The sequence below is a fragment of the Xenopus laevis genome, chromosome 9_10L, assembly GCF_017654675.1.
Source record: "Xenopus laevis strain J_2021 chromosome 9_10L, Xenopus_laevis_v10.1, whole genome shotgun sequence".
NCBI classification, from domain to species: Eukaryota; Metazoa; Chordata; class Amphibia; order Anura; family Pipidae; genus Xenopus; species Xenopus laevis.
The window spans coordinates 59222429-59245503 of record NC_054387.1 but is presented as its reverse complement, the minus strand read 5'-3'; the positions used below and the strand labels follow the sequence as shown (position 1 = coordinate 59245503).

The 23075-nt window shown below is 42.2% G+C and overlaps 1 protein-coding gene across 3 annotated transcripts in view; it reads right to left on the bottom strand.

Moving 5' to 3' along the window:
• The window catches only part of ercc3.L (excision repair cross-complementation group 3 L homeolog), a 54067-nt gene extending 33876 nt beyond the window's left edge, over positions 1-20191 (bottom strand). Inside the window, exons 1-15 of one of the 3 annotated variants that reach the window (XM_018235647.2) lie at positions 20038-20191; positions 18605-18813; positions 14126-14362; positions 13582-13631; positions 13282-13417; positions 13006-13170; positions 12594-12798; positions 12007-12321; positions 11482-11666; positions 9503-9705; positions 7965-8061; positions 7023-7140; positions 6127-6245; positions 5400-5555; positions 3870-5203 (exon numbers count right to left, since the gene is read on the bottom strand). In XM_018235647.2, the coding sequence (XP_018091136.1) occupies positions 5069-5203; positions 5400-5555; positions 6127-6245; positions 7023-7140; positions 7965-8061; positions 9503-9705; positions 11482-11666; positions 12007-12321; positions 12594-12798; positions 13006-13170; positions 13282-13417; positions 13582-13631; positions 14126-14362; positions 18605-18813; positions 20038-20065 (2358 nt within the window). In that variant the 5' untranslated portion in view covers positions 20066-20191 and the 3' untranslated portion in view covers positions 3870-5068. Of the gene's footprint in view, positions 1-3869; positions 5204-5399; positions 5556-6126; positions 6246-7022; positions 7141-7964; positions 8062-9502; positions 9706-11481; positions 11667-12006; positions 12322-12593; positions 12799-13005; positions 13171-13281; positions 13418-13581; positions 13632-14125; positions 14363-18604; positions 18814-20037 lie in introns of those variants that run through there. The other 2 variants (XM_018235650.2, XM_041577205.1) reach the window with 2 other exon arrangements.
• Positions 20192-23075: the final 2884 nt, after the last annotated feature.

The window sequence follows — 23075 nt, the reverse complement described above, 5'->3', positions numbered from 1 at the left end:
GATGGCCGATGCTTATACAGACTTTAGTGGGCGGATGACAAACTCGCAGAGGAGTAGCAAGATGGCCGACGCTTATACAGACTTTAGTGGGCGGATTTGGCAGTGGGCGGATGACAAAGTCGCAGAGGAGTAGCAAGATGGCCGACGCTTATACAGACTTTCGTGCAGGTACGCAACCGGTTCCCCTAGTGTGACGGTGAGCGCATCTGCCTCCCTAGATCCTAACCTTCCAGCGGTCGCCGCCTGAGTGAGCAGGAAAGAAGAGGCGGCGGGAGGCAGAAGGAGACGGTGAGCGCATCTGCCTCCCTAGATCCTAACCTTCCAGCGCATCTGCCTCCCCGATCCTAACCTGTTCTGATCCTAACCTTCCAGCACATCTGCTAATCGAAGGCCGCATCTATGTCTTTCGGCTGAAGTTGCGCGCGCATCTCATAGATCCTAACCGAAGTTGCGTGCGCATCTGCCTCCCCTCCACTCGGGACATAGATAGGCCTTCGGTTAGTATATAGGATAGTAGGGAGAGATGGTGCCTATAGTAGCAGTGGATAATAGTCTCTGGGAAGGGACTGTGACTGTGGAATAGCAGGTATAGTAGTGAGAGATGGTGCCTATAGTAACAGTGGGATAATAGTCTCTGGCAAGGGACTGTGGCTGTGGGATAGCAGGTATAGTAGGGAGAGTTACTATAGGCAGGGCCGCCATCAGGGGGGGGACAAGTGTCCCGGGCCCCTGGATGAAGGGGGGCCCGGCAGTGCTGCAGTTTTGAAAGAGCCGGCCCCCCTTGAGAGCGCTGAAGCAGTGCGGCCATTTTTGAAGTCCTGAACAGCCAAAATCGGGAAGTGCCGAACAGTTGAAGGACCCGAAGCCACGAAAACAGCCGAAGCTGAACTGCCGAAGTGGTGAAAAGTCACGAAAGGAGGCAAAAAAGTCCTGAAGCCATGAGTTCAATTCTACTGAACACCAATTTGTTTTTCTTTAATCCTATGGCCATCAATAAAAAGTCCTGAAGCCATGAGTTCAATTCTACTGAACACCAATTTGTTTTTCTTTAATCCTATGGCCATCAATATACTTGTAAGGAGGGGCCTGGCACCAATGCTTTTTTTAAAAAAAAAAAATTTTATGGGGGGCCCTGGCGCCAATGTTTTTCTACTTATAAGGAGGCCCTGACCATCAATAGCTTTTTATAACGTGTGTGTGTGGGGGGTTACTTTTTTAGCCTGAGTGGTCTTTTAACTGTGATGTGGAGTGGGTGGGATCTGGGGTGGGGCTTGGGCGACCGTGTGGGTGGGGCCTAGGGGGTCCCGTGATTCTAATGGCGGCCCTGACTATAGGCACCATCTCTCCCTTCTATCCCACAGCCACAGTCCCTTCCCAGAGACTATTATCTCACTGCTACTATAGGCACCATCTCTCCCTACTATACCTGCTATCCCACAGTCACTTCCAAGAGATTATTATTCCACTGTTACTATAGGCACCATCTCTCCCTACTATACCTGCTATCCCACAGTCACTTCCAAGAGATTATTATTCCACTGTTACTATAGGCACCATCTCTCCCTACTATACCTGCTACCCACAGTCCCTTCCCAGAGACTATTATCCCACTGCTACTATAGGCACCATCTCTCCCTACTATACCTGCTATCCCACAGCCACAGTCCTTTCCCAGAGACTTTTAGCCCACTGTTACTATAGGCACCATCTCTCCCTACTATACCTGCTATCCCACAGTCACAGACCCTTCCCAGAGACTATTATCCACTGTTACTATAGGCACGATCTCTCCCTACTATGCTTGCTATCCCACGGCCACAGTCCTTCCCAGAGTCCATTATCCCCACTACTACTCTAGCCAAAATGAAATAGATTGATGGGTCTGATGTTTTTTTCTGTTATGTGGAAATCAAATGCAACACAGTACTTGACATCTGGATCCCATTCTCACCTTCTGTCGCTACTACCCCAGCTAGTGAAACCAGGCAGCACCATGTCCAACACTCATTCATTTCAGCAGCCACTCTTATAGAATCCTGCAAGCAGGGCTAAAGTAACAGAAGAGGGAGTACCCGACAAGGCCCCATGCAAAGGGGTAAAATGAGGATGTCAGACATTGGCTACTGGTAGGTGCTAAAAGGCCAAAGGTTGGACAAAAACGAATACAGAAACCCAAAATGAACACTAATGGATCAATAGCATTAGTGGTGTTTCCTACTTGTTAATGACCAAATGACTTGGCTCCTGCCATAAAGTGTAATGGTACTGCAGGGTTTTTGCCAGAAGCAAGTAGTCACATGACCACCAAGAACAGTAAGTAATCATTGGCGTTGCGTGCTGGACGCTGTATTGGTGCAGGAATAAAACCTTGTTTGTTTTCCAATTCTCAATCCCTTTAATAGACATAGTTGTCCCTTAACTCCTATTATACAAGGTGCAGATTGCAGGAGCCACACTTCAAAAGAAAACTACTTGAAGGCATTTGATATAGCAGATATCAATTAAAGGAACAGTAACACCATTCAATGAAAGTGTTTTAAAGTAATGAAAATATAATGCAGTGTTGCCTTGCTAAAACTGGCAATTTTGCTTCAGAAACACTACTTTAGTTTATATAAACAAGCTGCTGTGTAGCCATGGGGGCAGCCATTCTAGCAAAGGATACACAACAGATAAGTGCAGAAGCATCCCATTGTATACTACAGAGCTGATCTACTATCTGCTGTGTATCCTGAGCCTTTTTGAACTTTGAATGGCTGCCCTCATGGCTACACAGCAGCGTGTTTATAAGGGATGTACCGAATACACTATTTGGGATTCGGCCTAATCCCCGAATCCTTGGTGAAAGATTCGGCAGAATACCAAACTGAATCCGCATATGCAAATTAGGGGCAGTAAAAAGAAAAAGTGGTAAACAAAATCTTTTGTGATAAAAAATCATGTAATTTCCCTACCTGCCCCTAATTTACATATGCAAATTAGGATTTGATTCAGCAAGGCACAAGGATTCAGCCAAATCCAAATCCTGCTGAAAAAGGCAGAATCCTACACCGAATCCTGGATTCGGTGCATCCCTAGTGTTTATATAAAGTATAGTTGTGTTTCTGAAGCAAACACACCAGTGCTCCTTTAACTCTGATTAATTAGGGTATTAATGCGTCTGTTGTAATTGCTATCATAAAATCAGGTGTCAGAAATGCCTGGAGTGGCTCAAAACACAACACAGAAAGCAGAGCCTGCACAAATGGTTCTCTTCACATTATGACACAGTTGCAGTGAGATGGAATGTTGGGAGGCGGCTACATTTCAGACATTTTTCTGCCTGAATGGATTCAGTTATTTGCTTTTTTCACGATAAGAAATAGTAGCTCAGACTTGTTTTACAGGCTCCCAAATGGGCAGGTTATTAAAACCTGATATATCCCCTGCACCCTCCATTACGATCTTATAGTTTGAACAGAAATCAGAATAAGTAGATGCTCCCACCTGTAGGGTTGCCACCTGATCACTATTTTGCAGGCCCAACTCACATAACAGATGTTTGGTGCCAATGATATAAATCAGGAACTATGGCAAACCTTACCCTCATTATAGTCAATTTCCAGGAGGTGTCGTCTCTGGCAGAGAGAATAATCACATGTCAATAGGGAAGATCAGGCAGTTTGTGGGTCCCCTCTCACTGACAGGAGCCTGCCTTCTGCAGAACTAGTGACAACACCAAGTGCAAAGTTCAGCACCACTGGCCATATATGCCTCACCCACTCAGACTTACTGGTAGTTATAGAGTTAGTCAGTTGCTGTGCAGAGGTTACAATGAGTAACAGCATAGAACATATGTTATTTACAGCATCTATATCATACAGACAGTGGAAGTTTGACAATTGGTCCTTTATTACTTAAAGATTTTTGATTTACTCAGCCTTTTCTGTCTGTAAGCTTATATTTGGAAATGTAAATTGCTTTGCAGTTGCTACAACTCACTGACCCTACATCTCCACCCGGTGATTGATGGCTTCACAAGTTGCTCTCATTGAATAGTGCGGGCTTCCAGTTGGCACAATCCAGCCATGGGAATAGGATGCCTTGCCAGTGATGTGGGCTATGGGCATACATTTTAAATCATGGGAAGGGAAACTGTGGGGCACCTCTGAACTAAAGGCTGTTAAGGCCTGCTCTTGGCTTCCAGTATGCACACTCCTGATTGGCAATTGGCATCATAGAGTGAAAGTTACAAAGACAAATACAGCAGCCACCAACCACACAGCCCTACCTTGTTTTCAGAAGTGCATCAAAAGGTTTTTTCCCACAGGGTCTGGCTCTGGAGGTCGGCATACTTTACCCATTATTGTTTGTATTTAATGAGAAAAAAAAACAGAACACCAAGACACATTTAACTTTAAATTCGCAAAGTCTTTATTAAGAATTAACTTGCTGATTATCCGCTTGCGCTCCTCTTCAGAAACGGCGATAGGGTGACATTCCATCGTGCTGCACTCGATTTTGCCTCCCTGGCTATCTCCTATAGAAAGCATGGAGGAGAAATCGAGCACCGGACGACGTTTCTGAAGAGGAGCACAAGCGGAGAATCTTAGTTATTTCTTAATAAAGACTTTGCGAATTTAAAGTTAAATGTGTTTGAGTTTATTTTTTCGTTATGTAGAAACATTTTTTTTAAACTTTTTTTTTTACTGGTCTTTTAAGCAAAACCCCTTCTTCAACCTGAGTATATATTTAACCTTCATTAAGGCCAAAACCATATTTGCCATCACAGACATGTGGCATGAACAACACAAGCTTTTAATTCCTCGCCTCAGGAATACTGTATAAAGGAAACTTATCAAGAGATATCCTAGTCCATCAGCCGATTGGGAATAACAAATAAATAGAGCAAAATGTAGCAGTTCTGAGAGAAATACCAGACTCGTTTGTAGAATCCTTCAGTGTCAGCTCTGCACTTGCCAAGTGAACTGAAAGGTCTAACTGTAAATGTACTTTATACAAATAGATACAAGTCTGTAGCTTTGTCTTGACTCCATATTGTGCTATGGAAAGGTGAAGCTGCATCTTCTCATTTCCGAAAGCGCTTGAACAAGGGGTGCACATGTTTATTCGATGCTCCCTTGTTTCGTGGTGTGTGATACTCCATGTAGACAGCATCATCGGCTCCGGACATGGAGCTCATGGTACCAATGCGTCTAGATACCTACGGGGGAATGGAAATGGTTACTGGATAAAGCTGCTGCTGGCAGGATAGCACATTTAAACATAAATCCAGATGGATCACTCTCCTTCATAAGTGAGTGAACTCTGGCGATAATGTAGCAATGTTGTATTTCACTGTAATACAGATCCTCAGACCCCAATGATAATGTTGAATGATCCAACACCAGAACATGTACCTGCATGGAGGATCTGGATCCAAATTCTCCAGCCACTATTTCCTCCTCTGCATCAAGGTCAGAGGCTGCGAGGACTTTCTGCAGAAGTTGGTGCTGATCCTCCTTTGTGGAGAATGCAAGGTCCTCTTCCTCCATCCCTGCAAGCTTAGTGATCACCTGAAAAGGAACAATACATTGTTGTGAACTTTATCTGCAACTTCTATCTAGCCAGCTGAGCAGGCTCGCTTTCTGTGACATCACTGCAATTACTGGCGACATTCCTTGTGGCTTACAAGAAGTATTTCAAGACAACAGCTGCCTCTCCTAAAACTGCAACAAGGAACAGCCATGTGCACACTGAAGAATACAGAGAGAGTATAGGAGTGGAGGATGAAAAACTTCACAAATTCCAACCTGTGCACCACTAACTTGGGGGTGTATTTGGATAAATTGATCCTAGTGGGAGGGCAAGTGTTGGACCTACATTTTTACTAGAACCGTCCCCTTCAATGACATCCTTTCCCTTTATGGCATCCCCCAGTGACATCACAACACATATCTCCCCCACCAACTACAGTGACATGTCCACTAACACCCTGCCCAGCTCTGAGATCATATAGGGGGCCAGACAAAAAACGCTGCAAGAAGTTGGGCTGAGTTATGTGTGTTGGAATGGGTAAGTTAGGGTCAGGCCTCACTACCCCAGCTGATGATCTGTGTAAATACCCAACTAGTATTCTGCGGATACCTTAAAGCTGTAACCCTGGTCCACCAGAAATCTCTGTCGCTTCGTGGAATAAGCCATTTCCTGCGTGTCCTGGGACACCAGAGAATAGAAGAAGGCGTTGTATTCTTCCGCCACCATTCCTGCACAGAGACATAATGTTGCAGCCACAGCAACAATCAACTATTTTTTTTTTGGAATTGTCATATGAATCATTATGCTGTAGCCTCCATATACCACCTGTGTCATCTGTTGTTGCCTAGCACCAGAAGAAAAGGTTGTTTTAAATGAACGCCCATCAGTTCATAAGCGAGCCATTGGACAGTCTCCTCTGCTTGCAACCCCATAAATATTGCTGGTTACTAAAGCAAATGTTGTCTACTGGATTGTGAAGCTTTACCCTATATGTCTCCCGCATGCCCTGTGATGCCAGACTCTTAACTGTGTGTTAATGGAGTGTGGTGCACTTGTCACTACCACTTTGTAATTTGTTTTATTCTGGGTGTCTGCGGTTTACATGCGTTTTACATAACATGTACCTTTTAAAATAAAGGGTAAGTGCTTTCTAGGATTGAATTCTGCATTTTTTTTCAGAATGTTCCTCCTTTAAGAAGATTTCACAGAATAAACTGCTTATCAGGTAGCATTTACAAAGTTTATTAGTTCCTTTAGTTTAACAATAGGATAAATGGGCTCTAGTACGTCAAGCTTTGGCTAGCTTATGGGAAAAGAAAAAAAAAAAAAACAGTGTTAACTGGAGTTTTCTAAGTTCATGTTGAGTTCACATTATCCAGTGTTTCACTCGCCCTTCAGACCTATACCATGAAAGAAATCAATTTATTGTTCCCAATGTTTCAGACACATGATTGTGTTTCGTTCACAATATGCTAGTGTGTTGGTGAAATTGTAACTAGTTTTACCTTTCTTTGCTCTCAAGACTCTTCCGAGACGCTGAGCTTCTTGCCTCCTCGATCCACCATGGGATGAAATCTGTATCAGCACGTTGGCTTCTGGCAGATCGAAGGATGTGTCCCCTACCTGTATAAAGCAGTGTCTTATTTAATGTAAATGAAAGCTCAACAAAGAACTAGTGTAAATATGCTGCACCTTATATTTTACGACTTTTTCAATTAGCCTAAGGCCATCCCAAGCTCATTAGCACTGAATGTTCCATAAATGCCCCCTAGTAGCTCTTTGTCTTCTACTTATTTACAGCACATGCACAATATAACGGACAATATAAAATACCTGATATAAGGCTGATTAGTTATGAATTGAGATTCCAATTACATAACAGCATTTTGCAGTCTGCATCAGAATTGATTCATAATCAGCCCTATAGCATCAACTTCTATGATAAAAGTGCCCTCACTTTTGATTTACCTGACCACTAAGCTTAGCTTCCCAATAGCAGCCCAGATCACAATAACCATTAGCAGCGCCACCGACAAAAGATAACCTATAAAGATCCATAATGGGGAGCTGCTGGGAGCAACTCTAAAGGTCTGTATCATTACTGTTACAGGGCTGCTGAATCTTTGAGCTAGTATCAGAATTTCAGAATATATAATACAGCATTTCTATCTAGATTATTTTTAGACTTTAGTATTCCTTTAATATTACCCATGAAATCCACAGGGCCGCAGTCACAACAGAAGCTGTCAGTAGCCATGTGAAATATACAGCTGAGTGTCACTGCACTTCTATTTGCAAAAGAGACAATCCCACCTGAGCCAGCACAAGCAGCTGGGGTTGGGTATATGGGTTGCCATACAGCTAAGAGCACAAGGTTGGCTGCAAAAATTAACCCCTATGCATCCAAATATCTGCACAATGCAAAATAGTAAATATAACCGACCCACCTTAGATATAAAGATTGTGTTGATCTTTGGATTATGCTTGAAGTTCTGGAGAATTTGCATCCTCTCTCCCTGGGATGTGGGACCATAAATGTAAGGTCTTTAAAGAAATATAAATAAATGTATAAATGAAAAAGATTTCATCTTATGGGGTGGTGCCTTGCAGCTCTAGGGTGCTAAGTTTGATTTCAGCCAGAGCTGTAGTAGTCTCTTCTATTTTCACTGAATAATGCACTGATTAAAAGCTGAAAGATTTATGGGCCTATTATTTCTTTTCTTACAGGCCACAAGCCTTCCAGAGGTAAAGAGGTCAGGGCACGGTCAGGCTGATGTGTAGCTATAGAAGAAAGCTTTCTGAGCCCCTTCCAGACCCTTTTCACATCAATAAACAGCAGTGATATATTTCAAAAGAGCTTTCCTGGAACTATATAAGCACTTTCAGTCCTGGTATTTCATATCTGATTTTATTAACAAAATAACTTTGATTGGAATGAATTTAGCTGGTCAGAGTGGTAAATGCTGACAGAATTCTCTATAGTTCAAAAGCACCAAAGGGGCCTATTTATAAAGCTTACAAAAAAAAGTGTCGTTTCCATTCATGCAAAGGGCACTACAGAAGACAGAAACGCGAAGGGCCCATCTTAACAAGGTTACAGATAAATAGTAACATCAGGGTAACAGTCACACTGCACACTGTTCCAGGGGTACCCAGGGCACAATTTAGCACTCAACCAAAATCTCACCCTAATTGTCCTTTAGAAATATTGGGTTAACAGTCGCCCTGCTATAGTACCATGTATACCCAGGGCACAAATAAACCCTCACCCCAAATATAACCCTAACTGGTCTTTAGACTGGACCTCCTTAGCTCATAACAAGGTTACATATATACATACCCCTTGGGGTAACAGTCATCCTGCTATAGTTGCAGGGGTACCCAGTGCCCAAATAAGCACTAACCCCAAATCTCACCCTAACTGCCCTTAGCTCATAACAAGGTTAAAGATATATAGAAACATAGGGGTAACAGTCACCCTGCTATGGTTCCAGGGGTACCAAGGGCACAAATAAACACTCAACCCAAATCTCACCATAACTGACCTTTATGCTGGACTCCCTTAGCTTATAAAGTTACAGATATATAGAAACATTGGGGTGACAGTCACCCTGCTATAATTTCAGGAGTATCCAGAGCACAAATAAGCACTCAAAAACCCAAAATCATAACTTGACGGCACTATGGGGGTAACTCCTTGGCTGTCTGAATAAATTATAGCTCTAACATGGGTGATTATTTTATTAAAGGAATGCAGATGTTAGTTGGACAGTACAGATTGCACTGTCCAACTGACATTAAATTTCTTTTTTTTAAAAAAAGGGATAATTAAAACTTGGGGGGGGGGTAATGCTTCTTGAATGAACCCCCATATAAACCCTGCACAAGCTCAACAATGGAGCACAAGCCTGAGTAAATTTGCTACCAAGCCAGGGAAATACATGTTTAATCCTTCCTCCCCTTCAGCCCCTCCTGGGTTACTTACTTGCAGAGCCGAATGGCATACTCTTTCAGTGCAAAGACATTGTCTGCAAACACAATGATCTTGTCATTCCTCCTTTCATGGAACTTAATAAGGAACTGGCAGGCCCGAAATTTATTTGGGTTCATAGTGTACAACAAAATTCGCTTCTTTGTCTTTATGGCAACATATTCTCTGTAGAACTCAGGAGACATGGGGCACCAGACCTGAGGAATAAACACAGTCAGAATAGGAGTAGCATTCCACACACGTTCTAGGCTCGTTGGCTGAATAGGCTGCTTTTCAATAAATGGGGAAAGAGTCCAACAACAGCGCAATGATTAGACTAGCACTGACTTACCAACAACAACACACTGCTACTGTGTTACACTGAAACATGCACCTTGTGTAACTCTCTTTATCAGGAAACATATAAAGGCACAAGGTTGAATTATACATGGAACTCTGAGTATCACATATATAGGGATAGTATACAGCCTAATGTAAATTATAAGGACATTATAAGTCACAAAGGGGTTATGTGACCATATAAAGGCACAAGACTGCAGACTGAGTTATAGAGGGAACTCCGAGTATTACTCATATATTATAAAGAATAATGTACACCCTTCTGTAAATTCTAAGTATATTAGAAGTCAATGCATAGTTCTTTGTCCATATAATGAAGGAACAAGGCTGCAAGCTGAGTTATAAAGGTCAGGGAATTGGCCTATGCAACGGTTATAAGTATGTCTGGTACTTATATTGAGTTCCTAGCATAAATACTTCATGTTCTTTTTAATTAGAAGAATTTCATTTAAAGGTACACAGACAGGAACATATCCATCATGTGAAAGGGCAGCCTAAAAGTTGGGAGTTTTAACCTCCAGTTAATAGGAACAAGCTGGGAACGTGATGAGGGGAATCCAAGACTCAGCAGATGCTTGAGAATTGCCAGGCACGGTCTCTCCCCAGCCTGTGATTTATTTAATGGTGCAACATGGGCCGAAGCCATAAAACATGTTGCATTACATAAATCACAGGATGGGGGGGGGGGAGAGAGAGAGAGAGAGAGAGAGAGAGAGAGAGAGAGAGAGAGAGAGAGAGAGAGAGAGAGAGAGAGAGAGAGAGAGAGAGAGAGAGAGAGAGAGAGAGAGAGAGAGAGAGAGAGAGAGAGAGAGAGAGAGAGAGAGAGAGAGAGAGAGAGAGAGAGAGAGAGAGAGAGAGAGAACTGTGTGGGACCAAATCGTCGGATCAATAAAGTTTATATTTTGTTGGTGTTGTGTAAATCTTGTGAGCGCCATCACTATGCACAGTTTATTCTTTATTTTTGCATTAGCAACCAGGTTTCTATTTGACTTCAAGGTGTGCAGCCTACACGTTGGTTGGACGCAAATTAGGATTCGTATTTGGTTCGGCCGAGCATAAGGATCCTAGATTCGGTGCATCCCTAATATATATGTATGTATGTATGTATGTATGTATAATTTATTTGTAAAGCGCTGTTAAGGAGTTGCAGCACTGTACAGTGCAAATATATATATATATACATACAAGACAAATCACAAATATATACAGAATCATATCAGGACAAAGAGCTTAAGTGCTATGTGGTAAGAGACAGTGGGAAGGAGGTCCCTGCCCAGTAGAACTTACAGTCTAAGTGGATGGGAGCCTAACATACAGGCACGAATTGGAGATGAAAAAGTGCACAAGGTTAGGCACAGGACTTGGCTAATGTTGCCATAAAAGAGAGCTGACTCGATAGCATTGTCATGTGAGAGAGCAAGGTCTCAGTTAGGGCAAAGAGCTGAAGAGACTTAGAGCAGAAGACGTCATGAATTAAAGTGGATTTGTTAGTAAATCATTTACTGCGGCACAGCAGATCATAGATTAGCACTACTGCCTAGCAGCAGTGGGGTCTGAGACTTGGACATTATCTTCAATAAAATATGCTGACCCAGTGTATCTGTGGCCAAAAGCAATGGCAGTTTATCACTCACCTCAGCACACTGCACCTTGGCTATATAGCCATTGTTCTGAAGCTCCATCCAGTTGGCCTCGTACAGTTTTGGACCAATCAGGAAATTCAAATCCACAATTTTGTCATCTTCTCGTACAAGTGTGGCTGTGAGTCCCAGCTTGCAGTGTGCCTGCACTATGGTCAGGACTCTACGGAACATTTTAGCTGAAAGGAGAATTAATTAGCGGTCGGTATTTATTCTGCCCATTTATATTGATCGGCAAACAGCTCCACAGCAATCACATAAGGGGCAAAAATGGCTTTCCCATCGAGGTGCGGTCAAATTGAGCCCACACTTCAGTTGGGTTTCCTCAAGAACCACCCTCCGGCAGTTGCTATGCTACCTGCACTGGTCTGCAATGTTAGAGCTCACACATGAACATAATGAGCAAATGCCCCAGCTCACTCATTATGTGCATGTGATGTAGGAATGGGGGACACATTTACCATTCCTGTGCTGATAGAGAAATCTCCTTTCCTCCAATCCTAGGTACAAAATAATTACCTGGTATAGTGTGCACTTCATCTAGGATCATTAGCCCCCACTCCTGACTTTTGAGCCACTCCATGACACGCTCTGCTTCCCATGATCGTTTGGTTGTGTGTCCCAGCATAGAGTATGTGCTAATGGCAATGGAACAGCCGATGGGCTTGTCCTTTGCATCAGAGGTGAAGCGGCATATCTGACTGTCATCGATGGTTGACCACATTTTGAACTGGGATTTCCACTGCTCCACAGAAACGGCGGAGTTCCCTAACACCAGGCACCTTTTGCGAACGGTACAAGCAGCTGTAACACCAACCAAGGACTTGCCGGCACCTGCAGAAACACAGCTCTACTCAGAACCACTCTGCAAATAAATACTTCACATAAAACTGGCAACCCAATATATTTTGTGTAATATAAGTATGTATAAAAGAAATACTGAGATAAAGTGCATTGCACCCAAACGGAGAGTCTCCTATCATAAAGCTTCCGTTGGACTGTACTAGATAGTATACTAGTTAATTTACTATACACCACAATATCTAGTAAAAGGCCTGCCTATAATTTGCATACTATCTGCATTAGTTCACAGTACAAGTTCTTACCACAAGGAAGCACAATGACGCCAGATCTTGCTCGGCCGTTTCCAAACATTTTGCGCAGGCTCTTTTCCTGGTAGGGCCGTAGCACTGCTGTAGGCTTTAAATCAATATTAATGTCCGGATTCATTGTGTCATTCCTAAAGTCGTACTCTGCAAGCAGAGGATATTCCAATTGTATGCACTGCTTCTGAAGTTCTTCAATCTTCTCCTGCAAATGTACAGAATATTTAACTAACTCAATTGCCAAAAGTATTGGTTATATTCTGTATGAATAGAATAAAAAGGGGAAGTAAACTCTTCATGTGCCTCTGTGCCCCAGATCAACGTTACTACCACTTTACTACCTTTTGGTTGGCTAGCGGCACTAACTTCTAAAAAAGGAGCATAAAATAGTAGCAGAGATAGGAGATTTTACCTGTTTGACCTCAAAAGACACTGTTTGTGTCTCTTCTTCCTCCTCCTCCTCTTTGTCCATCTGTTCATAAAACTCATATAAATCAGCAGGCACATTTGTCTTGTCTTGCCCCTCTGGTACCTGGGAGGTAGAAGGTCCACTGGCAGTTTCGCTTGTCTTGGAAATCTTGGAAGGGTGTGAGAAGAATAGTTCAGTAAGAGTGAGACATAAAGAAAGTAAGCACAGCTTTAAAAAAGCCTGTTGATGGGCATAACCTAGTGCCAGTTCTGGTCTTACAGCAGATTTGCTTGTAAAGGTCTCAGTGATGAGTTCAGTTTCATTTCCCTCAGCATCTCGCAGTCGGCAGCTTCGGATGACAGTATGTTGTAGCAACTCCTGGATGACTTCCGGGTGGGTGCTCTCCACAAAGTATCTTGAAAAGAGATTCTCTTTCAGAATGACAACAACAAGTCTGCACTGGGTCCTCACCAATATATCAGGAGAGCAGGAGGACATCAGCTCCCCCGGCCATCCCTCAATGTCAGCCATCTCTACTGCAACTGCAAAAAACAGAGAAATATACAATAGCTCCTGTACCTGTTGTGTTTCAGGACCAGTTTCACTTTCCCGTAGCTGACAGTGCAGAGCTGTGGAGAAAAGTAAGCAGGAATGGTGAGATTCTAATAATAAATCTGCCTCAAGGAGATCTATCATGTGCTGACTGTATTTGATGCCTATTAATTAGCATGGTTGGGGAAAATAATGAGCCAGTGCAAATTCTCTTATTTGTTGGTCACCTCCATTCAAGCAGAGAATGAAAATGATACAACCAAACAAGGCAGCTGTCAACACTGTTGTGCTGCTTTGCAGTTCTTCAGTCATGAAGGGGGGGGGGAATGTATTTGGGCACTAGGGGGGGTAATGTATTTGGGGATAAATTGGGGTCTTTTTAATGGTCTGGGAGCTGAGGGTTTAGCTTCCCTTTAAAATACATAGGCTGCTAAAAGTTGCCATCCATCCAGACTGAATTGGCCACTTATTGACCCATGCAATGGGCCCGGATCTACTTCTCTCAGCCTGAAAAACAAAATGCAGCCAATGCTCTGTCTGCCCTTGGCCTAAGTCCTGGTATCGCACTCACCTTAATGAACTGTACAATCCCTTCAGGGACCCCAGTTTTGCTCAGTTTCTGCAGATACTCGACTATGTCGCTGGTTTGCAGCCCAACACTGACAGCCGCGTACAGCGAATAAGCCGTGAGTTTGTATTCGTGGATGTGCGAAGGCCTGCACACGGGTTCCGATATGGCCACCAGGAAATCCTGAGCGTACTTATACACCGGGGAGAAGGCTTCTAGAAAGATATGCCCATCGGGTGCCTGGCAAAGAACACATTGGCATCATCTATTTGTAACAATTTGTCACTACAGCAAAGTATCTCAACAACAGAGCTGTGTGTAACTTGTGAAACCAGTTTATGGATCTCATTACAAGCAAAAAAACAGGAAACACCACTGAATGCTCTGTATCAGTAAATTGTCTCTGCATTTAGTTGCCATTCTTTATCAGACTTGGCACAAGTTTTGCAAATTGTATTACATTACCCCCTAGGACTTTTTAGGCACTGAAGCTGCAGCCAATGGGAACTGAGTATTTCCTTGGCACACAATAAGCTAAACCCTCATACTGTACTGTCTAAAAGAAACAATATAGCAACTCCATTCCATATGTATAAATACAAATATGCAGAGCAGGAATGTTTTGGGCACACAATAAGCTATTCCCTTATGCTGAATGTTCTGAGGACTTTCTATATTGATACTTTCTATATTGATACTATCTTTATTAAGTCCTATCTACAATGACGCAGAATAAGTCATACTGCTCTCTGAGGAAGGAGGAGCTTGCTGTGCTGACAAGAAGATACCCCAATAATAAACAACCGCTCGGATGTCTGAATAGTCTAAACTGCTAAGGCACAGAATCTGTTACAGAGTTTCTATATGAAGTAGATTATGGAGTTTTAAAGCAGATTTGTAGTATACGTATAAAGTGTTTTTCAAACACCGTGTTATTTGAACTCGTGACCATCTTTTATTTCTCAAAGCTAAGCTAATGGGAACATCTGGTACAAATTACAGAGAGAAGCTTATACAATGTATATATTAAGCGCATATTTTATCCTTTAATTTATAGTCCTGTGCTGTCTATCAGATCTATCCGTCTATCAATACATCTATCAAAGGCTGCTTCCTTTCACTCGCTCTAGTCCAACATCACCTCTGGGTGCTGGACAGTGGCCTTCCTTCTTTAACATTTCTTGTGGGCTCTTAAGCTCCCCATTGACGCAAAGATTTTTCTTGCCGAACGACCGATTTTACCAAATTCCGACCAATCCTTTGAAATTATCGTGAAGTTCGTGGGATTCGAACGATCGTACATCTTACGATTTGTCGGCCGACATCTGTCAGGAAATTGATCGGCCAGGTTAAAAAATCTTTGTCGGTCCCAGTGCAATCTATCTATGTTTGCAGGGCCAAGCAGGCAGCTTTGTTTTCCTGGCAAATTGGTCTTTAGTCGATGGACAATTCATACGATCGTTTCGAGATAATTGTGGTCTCGCAATGACGATCGGATCTTTTAAAAATCTTTACATCTATGGCCAGCTTTAGGGAAGCCTAGATGGGTCAATAATTTTAGAAACAGCAGTGTAAGGTAATAACTCACAATATTTGAATCAGCTCTAGTAACCCATAGCAACTTATGAGTTGTTTGTTATTTTAAAGCACAAGGAAAGAGAATTTCAGTCTGGGTGGTACCACCATGTCAGGAACCCCTGCTAATGAATACAATATATTATTAAACCCCCCACATCCACTGATAGAAGGAAACCCTTGTCAGTAAGTAAGCAATTTTATTCACTGTGGTGGTTAACAAATTGGCATCCCCAGTGCACTTGACTTCCAGTGTATAAAGGTGACAGTTAACTTCTACAAGCTTTGCAACTTTTCTTACTTTAGCTCCATAGAACCTAGCGGGGAAAGATATCAAATACGGGGCTCTAGCATAACCTGGAGAACCATGTAATGGTTCTGAAGGATCAATTGTCAATCCTCAAAGGCAATGTTCCCTCTAAGTGCGCACAAAGAATTTTGTGTGAAAACACAAAATTTTGTATTAAGTACGACCTGAGCACAAAAGTTTAAAATGTGCCCCTTATTAACCAATGTATTAAATTACCGTTCCCTAGTTAGGGTTAAATTCCAATTTCCTTGGTGTTCACTCAACAATAACTAACAATTTTAACAATTAATCAACCATAAATTAGTGTGATAAATGAAACTTCTTTCAATAGATTGAGGTATCTAAACTGCAAGTGCTCAAATAAATAAACAACTCCTTGGACTTCAATCCTTGATTGTAAAGTGGCTAGTGCTGTATGAAAATACAGTAAGGTTCATTACCACATACAGCACATATAGTTCCCAAATACAAGATAATCTAAACAAACATTGGTCAGTACTATTAGAAGATAGTACTATGAGGTCAGTTCTACAAGACAGGGTATCGACCTGTTATAGAAGGAGCCCTATTTAAAAGATATGTTGTCCAAAAGTCACTTTCAAGAATATAGACAGCAAATCAAAAACCGAGGATGCTTTACATGTCGGGAATGCAATATTTGCTATAGAATACGAAGAGTTGTCACATTTACAGATAGATTTGGAAAACAAAACAAAGTGAATGATTATATCAACTGCAAGAGCCAGGGTGTCACTTACTACATAGTGTCCCTGCGATATGAAGTATATAGGGATGACAACCCAAATGCTCAAAACAAGGATACAACAACATTGCAGTTCCATCAAAACGGCCAGCAATCACAATAAATCTGATAACACACTTTCTACAGTAGCACAGCATTTTAAAAGATATCATTCTATGAGTCCTTCCAATCATAAGAGTGTGGGCAGTAGAAAAAGTTAACCTAGGTATTGGAAAGGGTAATTTAGAACAAGCATTATTGAAAAGAGAGTGTTATTGGATATTGAGCCAAACCCTCGGTGGAACGCCTCAACGTGATGACGCAATGAGGTTAGAGTTACACAATGACGTGGCGACATCACACTATGGCAATTGAGGAACTGAACTCAGAATGAGGAAGTGCCGAATATTGTGTTTGAACACGAAACGCGTTAACGTACATGAACTGTTGAAGCCATTGTATCACTAGGTATGCTTTAATATATGGATGAAGGCAAGCGGAGTTTGTAATTTTTCTTCGGCAGAGTGCACCATTTGTGGATCGGTTTTGGATAAAAGATTAATATACGAGACCCCAGGTATTGCCGACATCTCCATCTTTGTGGTGTCCCATAGATAGCAAAAAACAAGATAGTTTCTTGGGACAACTGCACCGTCTACATATTTAATTTTCCTGACTTTTAAATCAATTGAGCTGGTTGATAATTTATTTTGTAAATTGGTTAAACTTACCTTGAAATGTTATTAACACAAGTCACTTTAGAATTAAGTATTGGATCTCAATGCAGTATAAATTGATTGGAGTATTTGCACTTTAGATACCTCAATTAAATGAAGGAGGTCAATTAATTGTACTAATTCATTGTGGATTATTGATTGATTATCATAAGCACTAGTCACTTTACAATTAAGGATTTTAGTCCAAGGGATTGCTTATTTTATTGCGCACTTGCACTATAGATACCTCAATCTATTTTACGGCGGTTTAATTTATCACACTAATTTATGGTTGATTCATTTTTAAAATTGTTAGTTATTGTTGGGTCGTTGGGGGAGCACCAAGGAAATTAGAATTTAACCCTAACTAGGGAATGGTAATTTAATACATTGGTTAATAAGGGGTTATTTTCTCTATAACATATAAATGTAATTGGCACTGACATACGTCAGACCCTGGTTTTAATCAAGAGATTTGGAAGTGGATATTTTCAGTCTCTAAATAGCACCAAGTTTAAAATGTGTGCACAAAGTAATTTTTTGTGCACACAGCCGAGAAAGAATTAGAGGGAACATTGTTTATGGGGTCTAAACAATCTGTTTTGAATGGCAGGAGCCAGGGACCCTGTTACAAAGTGTCCATTTAATAAATGGATTAATGGATTAGCAGAATATACGTAAAAGAGAAGTAAATCCAAGTGGTAATTTGGGTTAAATAAGCCTTCCACTGACTAATGGTACAGCTTTCCTTTTGCCTGTTTATGCTGCGAGATTCCAACGCTCTGTAGGGCACACAGAGCCCACAGATTAAGAAGAGTTCATAGGTTTTTTTTTATTTTTTTAAGATTAAGAGCAGCAACTGAGTCTATTACCCAACACTGGAAGCTGTTTTGTTCTCATTTGGAGACAAGATTTGATTTGTCACTCAGTGGAGTGCATTTATTATGTGAATAAAACTGCAATGTGAATAAAAGGATACACAAACATAAAATCTGTGCCATGTGCCTTTAGGGTATATTTGCCTTAATCGGGATGAACCAGATATTTGCTTTAACAAAATATGCTTGCCACCTAATACTAGTACTGTTAATAGTCAATACACCATGGAAGTCTCACAGTGAGTAAAATAAGGCACGTACCACCCACAGGGGGCGAGAGGAATGATCCCCTTTCAGAGGCATCTGCAGTCGATAGTCTTTTGCTCCGTACTCATCCTGTTTTGTGCCAGCTTCATCCACTTGCTTTCCCGCAGCAGAAGGAACAGCTTCCTGGTATTCACCTCCAGGAAGTTCATCTTCTTCTTCGTCTTCTTCTTCATAGTGACGCCTCTTGGACTTCTTCTTGTCTCCTGGGAGGGAAATTACAGCAGAGAGCAGTAAAGTGACTCATTTACTTACAAAATGCCCCAAAAGAAGAGAAAGCAGCCCATCTTGGTGGAGCCTAGCAGACATGGGAACTTGTTGGGAGGTTACAAATAATGTGGCACAGGACTGCTGGCAGTTGGAAGCAACATGGCAGCTCTATGTTTTAGCAATAGAGATTCCACTGTGCAGCTCAAAAAAAACAAAGCCATTCCCCCAAACTCTATAGGGAATTGGCTGTTACAAAGAGCAAAAGTGCCACAGAACTGGTAAGATTGCATCTATGAGAGCTATAATACTGTGGCACCCCATAGCTATGAGACGGTACAATCATGTGCCATCAATGGATGTATAATCCAGTGGGACCTTTATGAGGGGTACAATTCAGTGGGATCTGTGGGAGGGGGTACAATCCTGTGGGTGGGGATACAATCCTGTGGGTGGGGATACAATCTTGTGGGAGGGGGTACAATCTTGTGGGAGGGGGTACAATCTTGTGGGACCTATGGGAGCGGTTACAAATTTTGGGGGCTAAAATACTGTGGGAGTGGGACCTGTGTGTGTATGGGGGGAGGGGGGACAATGTATTGGGACCTGTGGGAGGGGGTACGATCCAGTGGGAGTGGATACAATCCCGTGGGAGGGGATACAATCTTATGGGACCTGGGGGTGGGGGTAAAATCCTGTGGGAGTGGGACCTGTGTGTGTGGGGGGAGGGGGGACAATGTATTGGGACCTGTGGGAGGGGGTGCAATCCTGTGGGAAGGGATACAATCTTATGGGACTGGGGGTGGGGGTAAAATCCTGTGGGAGTGGGACGTGTGTGTGTGTGGGGGGTACAATGTATTGGGACCTGTGGGAGGGGGTACGATCCAGTGGGAGCTATGAGTGCTATAATCCTACTGGACCTGTGCGTTATATAATCCAGTGGCAACTTTTTAAGGGTAGAATCCTGCGGCAAATTCGGCTGTCACATGCTGGGTCCTGCAGTGAAACAACCGCTGGGAGGTTGCAGACAGGACACATTTACAATATAGCCCAAATATCTCACAATTAACTATTACACAGGGTTTTCCCTAATGGGACACAGAACCCTTGTCTACAAGCAGCCCGTGTAATGACGTGCAAATTCTAGAAATCCCACTTGTTATTACTACTCCCGAGTTTAGCACGGCCACAGGGTGACAGCGCCTGCCCGAGAAAACCTCTACCTCTGTCCGCTTTATCCTTCTTGCCCATGTCAGCTTCACTGGCAGCAACACTTTCCGGCTGCTTCTTCCCCACTTCCGCCACGCACTACGGAATCCGACAAGAACCTCGCAACTCGTTGCTCTCGTGTAGCTTAGCGCTGCCACCTGGCGGCCCCTAGTTAGAATGAACTTACATTTGGAATAAATAGGTTCTTTCTCGAGGGGAGAATAAACTTGCCGATAAAAACTCAGAGAGCGCAAAGGTAGACAGTAGGAAGAAAGAGGTGGGGTATAATGAGAGGGGGATTAAAGTAACTTTATTAAATGGGGGAATCATTTTATTATAAGTAATAATAATAACAATAATTATTATGTATTATCATAATTATTGTAATAGCAGGGCAAATCAGTACTCCCGATTACCTATTTATAACCATATCTCTCTGTTGAGGTCTGACTTGGGTCAGCAATGATAAAATTATCTTAAATCTTAGATCACACGTGGCCTTCTCCTCCACCCACCACTATAATGCATACAAATTGGGGATTAGTGAATCTTATTACGACCTAAACCGCGGTATCTAATGTTGTTATTTAATATATACTCAGAAAAATAAATTTTCACTTTTATACAGTGTAGTGTAACATATACATTCATTAATTTAAACCCACAAGGGTTCTCTAATAATAAAATGCAGTGCTAACAGTAATCAAGTGAATAACCACAATTAATTATAAACTTATAAAGCTACAATTTAATTGACACTTATTGCACAAACGTTCATCCCAATCAATTAGGATCAAAATTCCTCCATATAAAATGCAGTGCAATAAATACCCATATAATAAGGATCGCCAATTGAAAATATAAATGGTAGTAGGAGAATGAATAATTAATGTGACCAGCACCAATATAAGATACGATTAAAACCACTTGCTCAAGTTCATGAAAATAGGTTGGAAAATGGAAGAGAAAGAGCGGTGAAGTTGTCCCAAAGTTTAACTGGCTATATTTTTTCTATCAAGGGACATCACAAAGCAAAGTCAGGCAGGATAACCATGACTGTGGTCTCAAATTTAAAACTAAACCTGTGCTTGAATGAGAGGCTATCTGGAACTAAAAAAACACAAATCAAGGCCCCTTGTAATTCAGTGCAGTGAGGGAGAAAGATGAGAGCTGAGCAAAAGGTTATAAAAAGCCCCCTAAGAAGACTGGTTTCAAAGCTCAGTCTTGTAAATTAAATAATAAAATAGTTGTCCGTAGAACAGTTTAAAAATAGACCGGGCAACAAGATGAAAACGCAGACGTGCGTTTCGCAATTGTGCTTTATCAAGGTGAATCAACATTATTATTATTGATAATAATTTATGCCCCCCCTAAAATTGCACATAGGGGTAGGAGGGGAGACTAGAGGATGGAGGAGGCCAGAGCATGTGCAGTGACAGTAACACACAAGAGGTGGCATAACAATAACAGAAGATGGGGATCCACTGGATTATTGCTGCTGGACCTCTGGGCTGGTATAGTAAGGTCAGTATATTAATTACAGCATTTCTAGCCATATTCATTTTAGGCTTTTGTTAAAGCCAGCAACAGCACCTCTTTCATAGTTTAATGACTACGGGTTGCACCTCCTAATAACATTGGCACCAAGTATCATTTTTGCAATCTGGAATGATAAAATGACAGCCAGGTAGCACTCTCAGTGACCATGGGCTGGACGCTTCATGCTCTTTCTCTGGGAGTCTGTGTTACAGATATTGGATTTTATATTTATAAGTATGAACTTTTCTTCCTTTTGTAAATGCCAAAGCAAATACCCTCTGCCAGTTGCTAGCATATCTCCACTCTTTGTGCAGGCAAATTACCTCGTAGCCAGCAGCAAATTGCATGTAAGGACGGGCTCCGAATGATGTCTTATAAATGACTGTTATTTAAATTGACATATGTGCAGCCAGCATTCAAGGGAGATCCATACATTATTGGGGAAATATGTAATTATGTCGATAGACATTCTCTGCTGACATTTACACAAACATTTAAAGGGCAGCGTCACCCTGACAAATTATAGAGATTTATATCCCCTTTTGTGATGATGAATTGCACTTCATATTGCTTTGTAAAGGTTAAGGTATAAACAGTCCCTATTATCCCAGACAGGAATGAAAATGAGGGGCCAAGTATTGCCCAATGCTGTTCTATATTAGGACTGTGAATGGAGCACATTGATTACTTGCCTCTTGATTGGATCCATGGCTTGTGTCAAGTGATATAAGGCTGTCAATATGATAGTGTCTGTACCCAATGTAAGGGCTGTGGTTGATATCAGGTTAGGTTTGGGTTAAATTAACTGCACCCAAAAATGTGCAGGTAGAGTTATAGCTATTATTATTTCACTTGTCCTATTATCACTTGTCCTTTACTCACATACCTAAATAGTCATAAATGGATCGTAGTCTCTAATTGGGTCATGGTGGGTACCTTTAAACAGAACAAATATGGAGAGAAACACTAACCAGCCTTTGAGGAAACAGGTGTAAGGGACTGTACATTCACTTACTTAGGGACCACTGTTGGACTCCTTCTGCTAGAGACCATCAGAGAACCCTTGGCCCACTCTCACACCACCAGTTGGATATCATATACATTGTAGAAAATGGCATTCACTTTTACAAAGGCCTATGGTGGAAATAAGGCTGATGTGAACTGTCCTAGCACAAGAGGCAGGTGTCTAGGACGCAAAGCTTAGGGGCTCCAGGCACTTACCTAATATGCAGCCTACCCCTAGTCCAGCAAATTTTACCACATTGAAAATTGGGCGCGCTCTGTGAAGTCGAAGCGCTTTGCGCACGACCATGCCATCGGCTGCGCGCCCTCGGTTGCGCACGGTTACGCACGCGCGTCCTCGGTTGCGCACGATTACGCACGCGCGTCCTTGATTACGCACGATTGCGCACGGGCGTCCTTGATTACGCACGATTGCGCACGCGCGTCCTTGATTACGCACGGTTGCGCACGCGCGTCCTCGGTTGCGCGCCCTTGCGCACAGCTGTGGCGG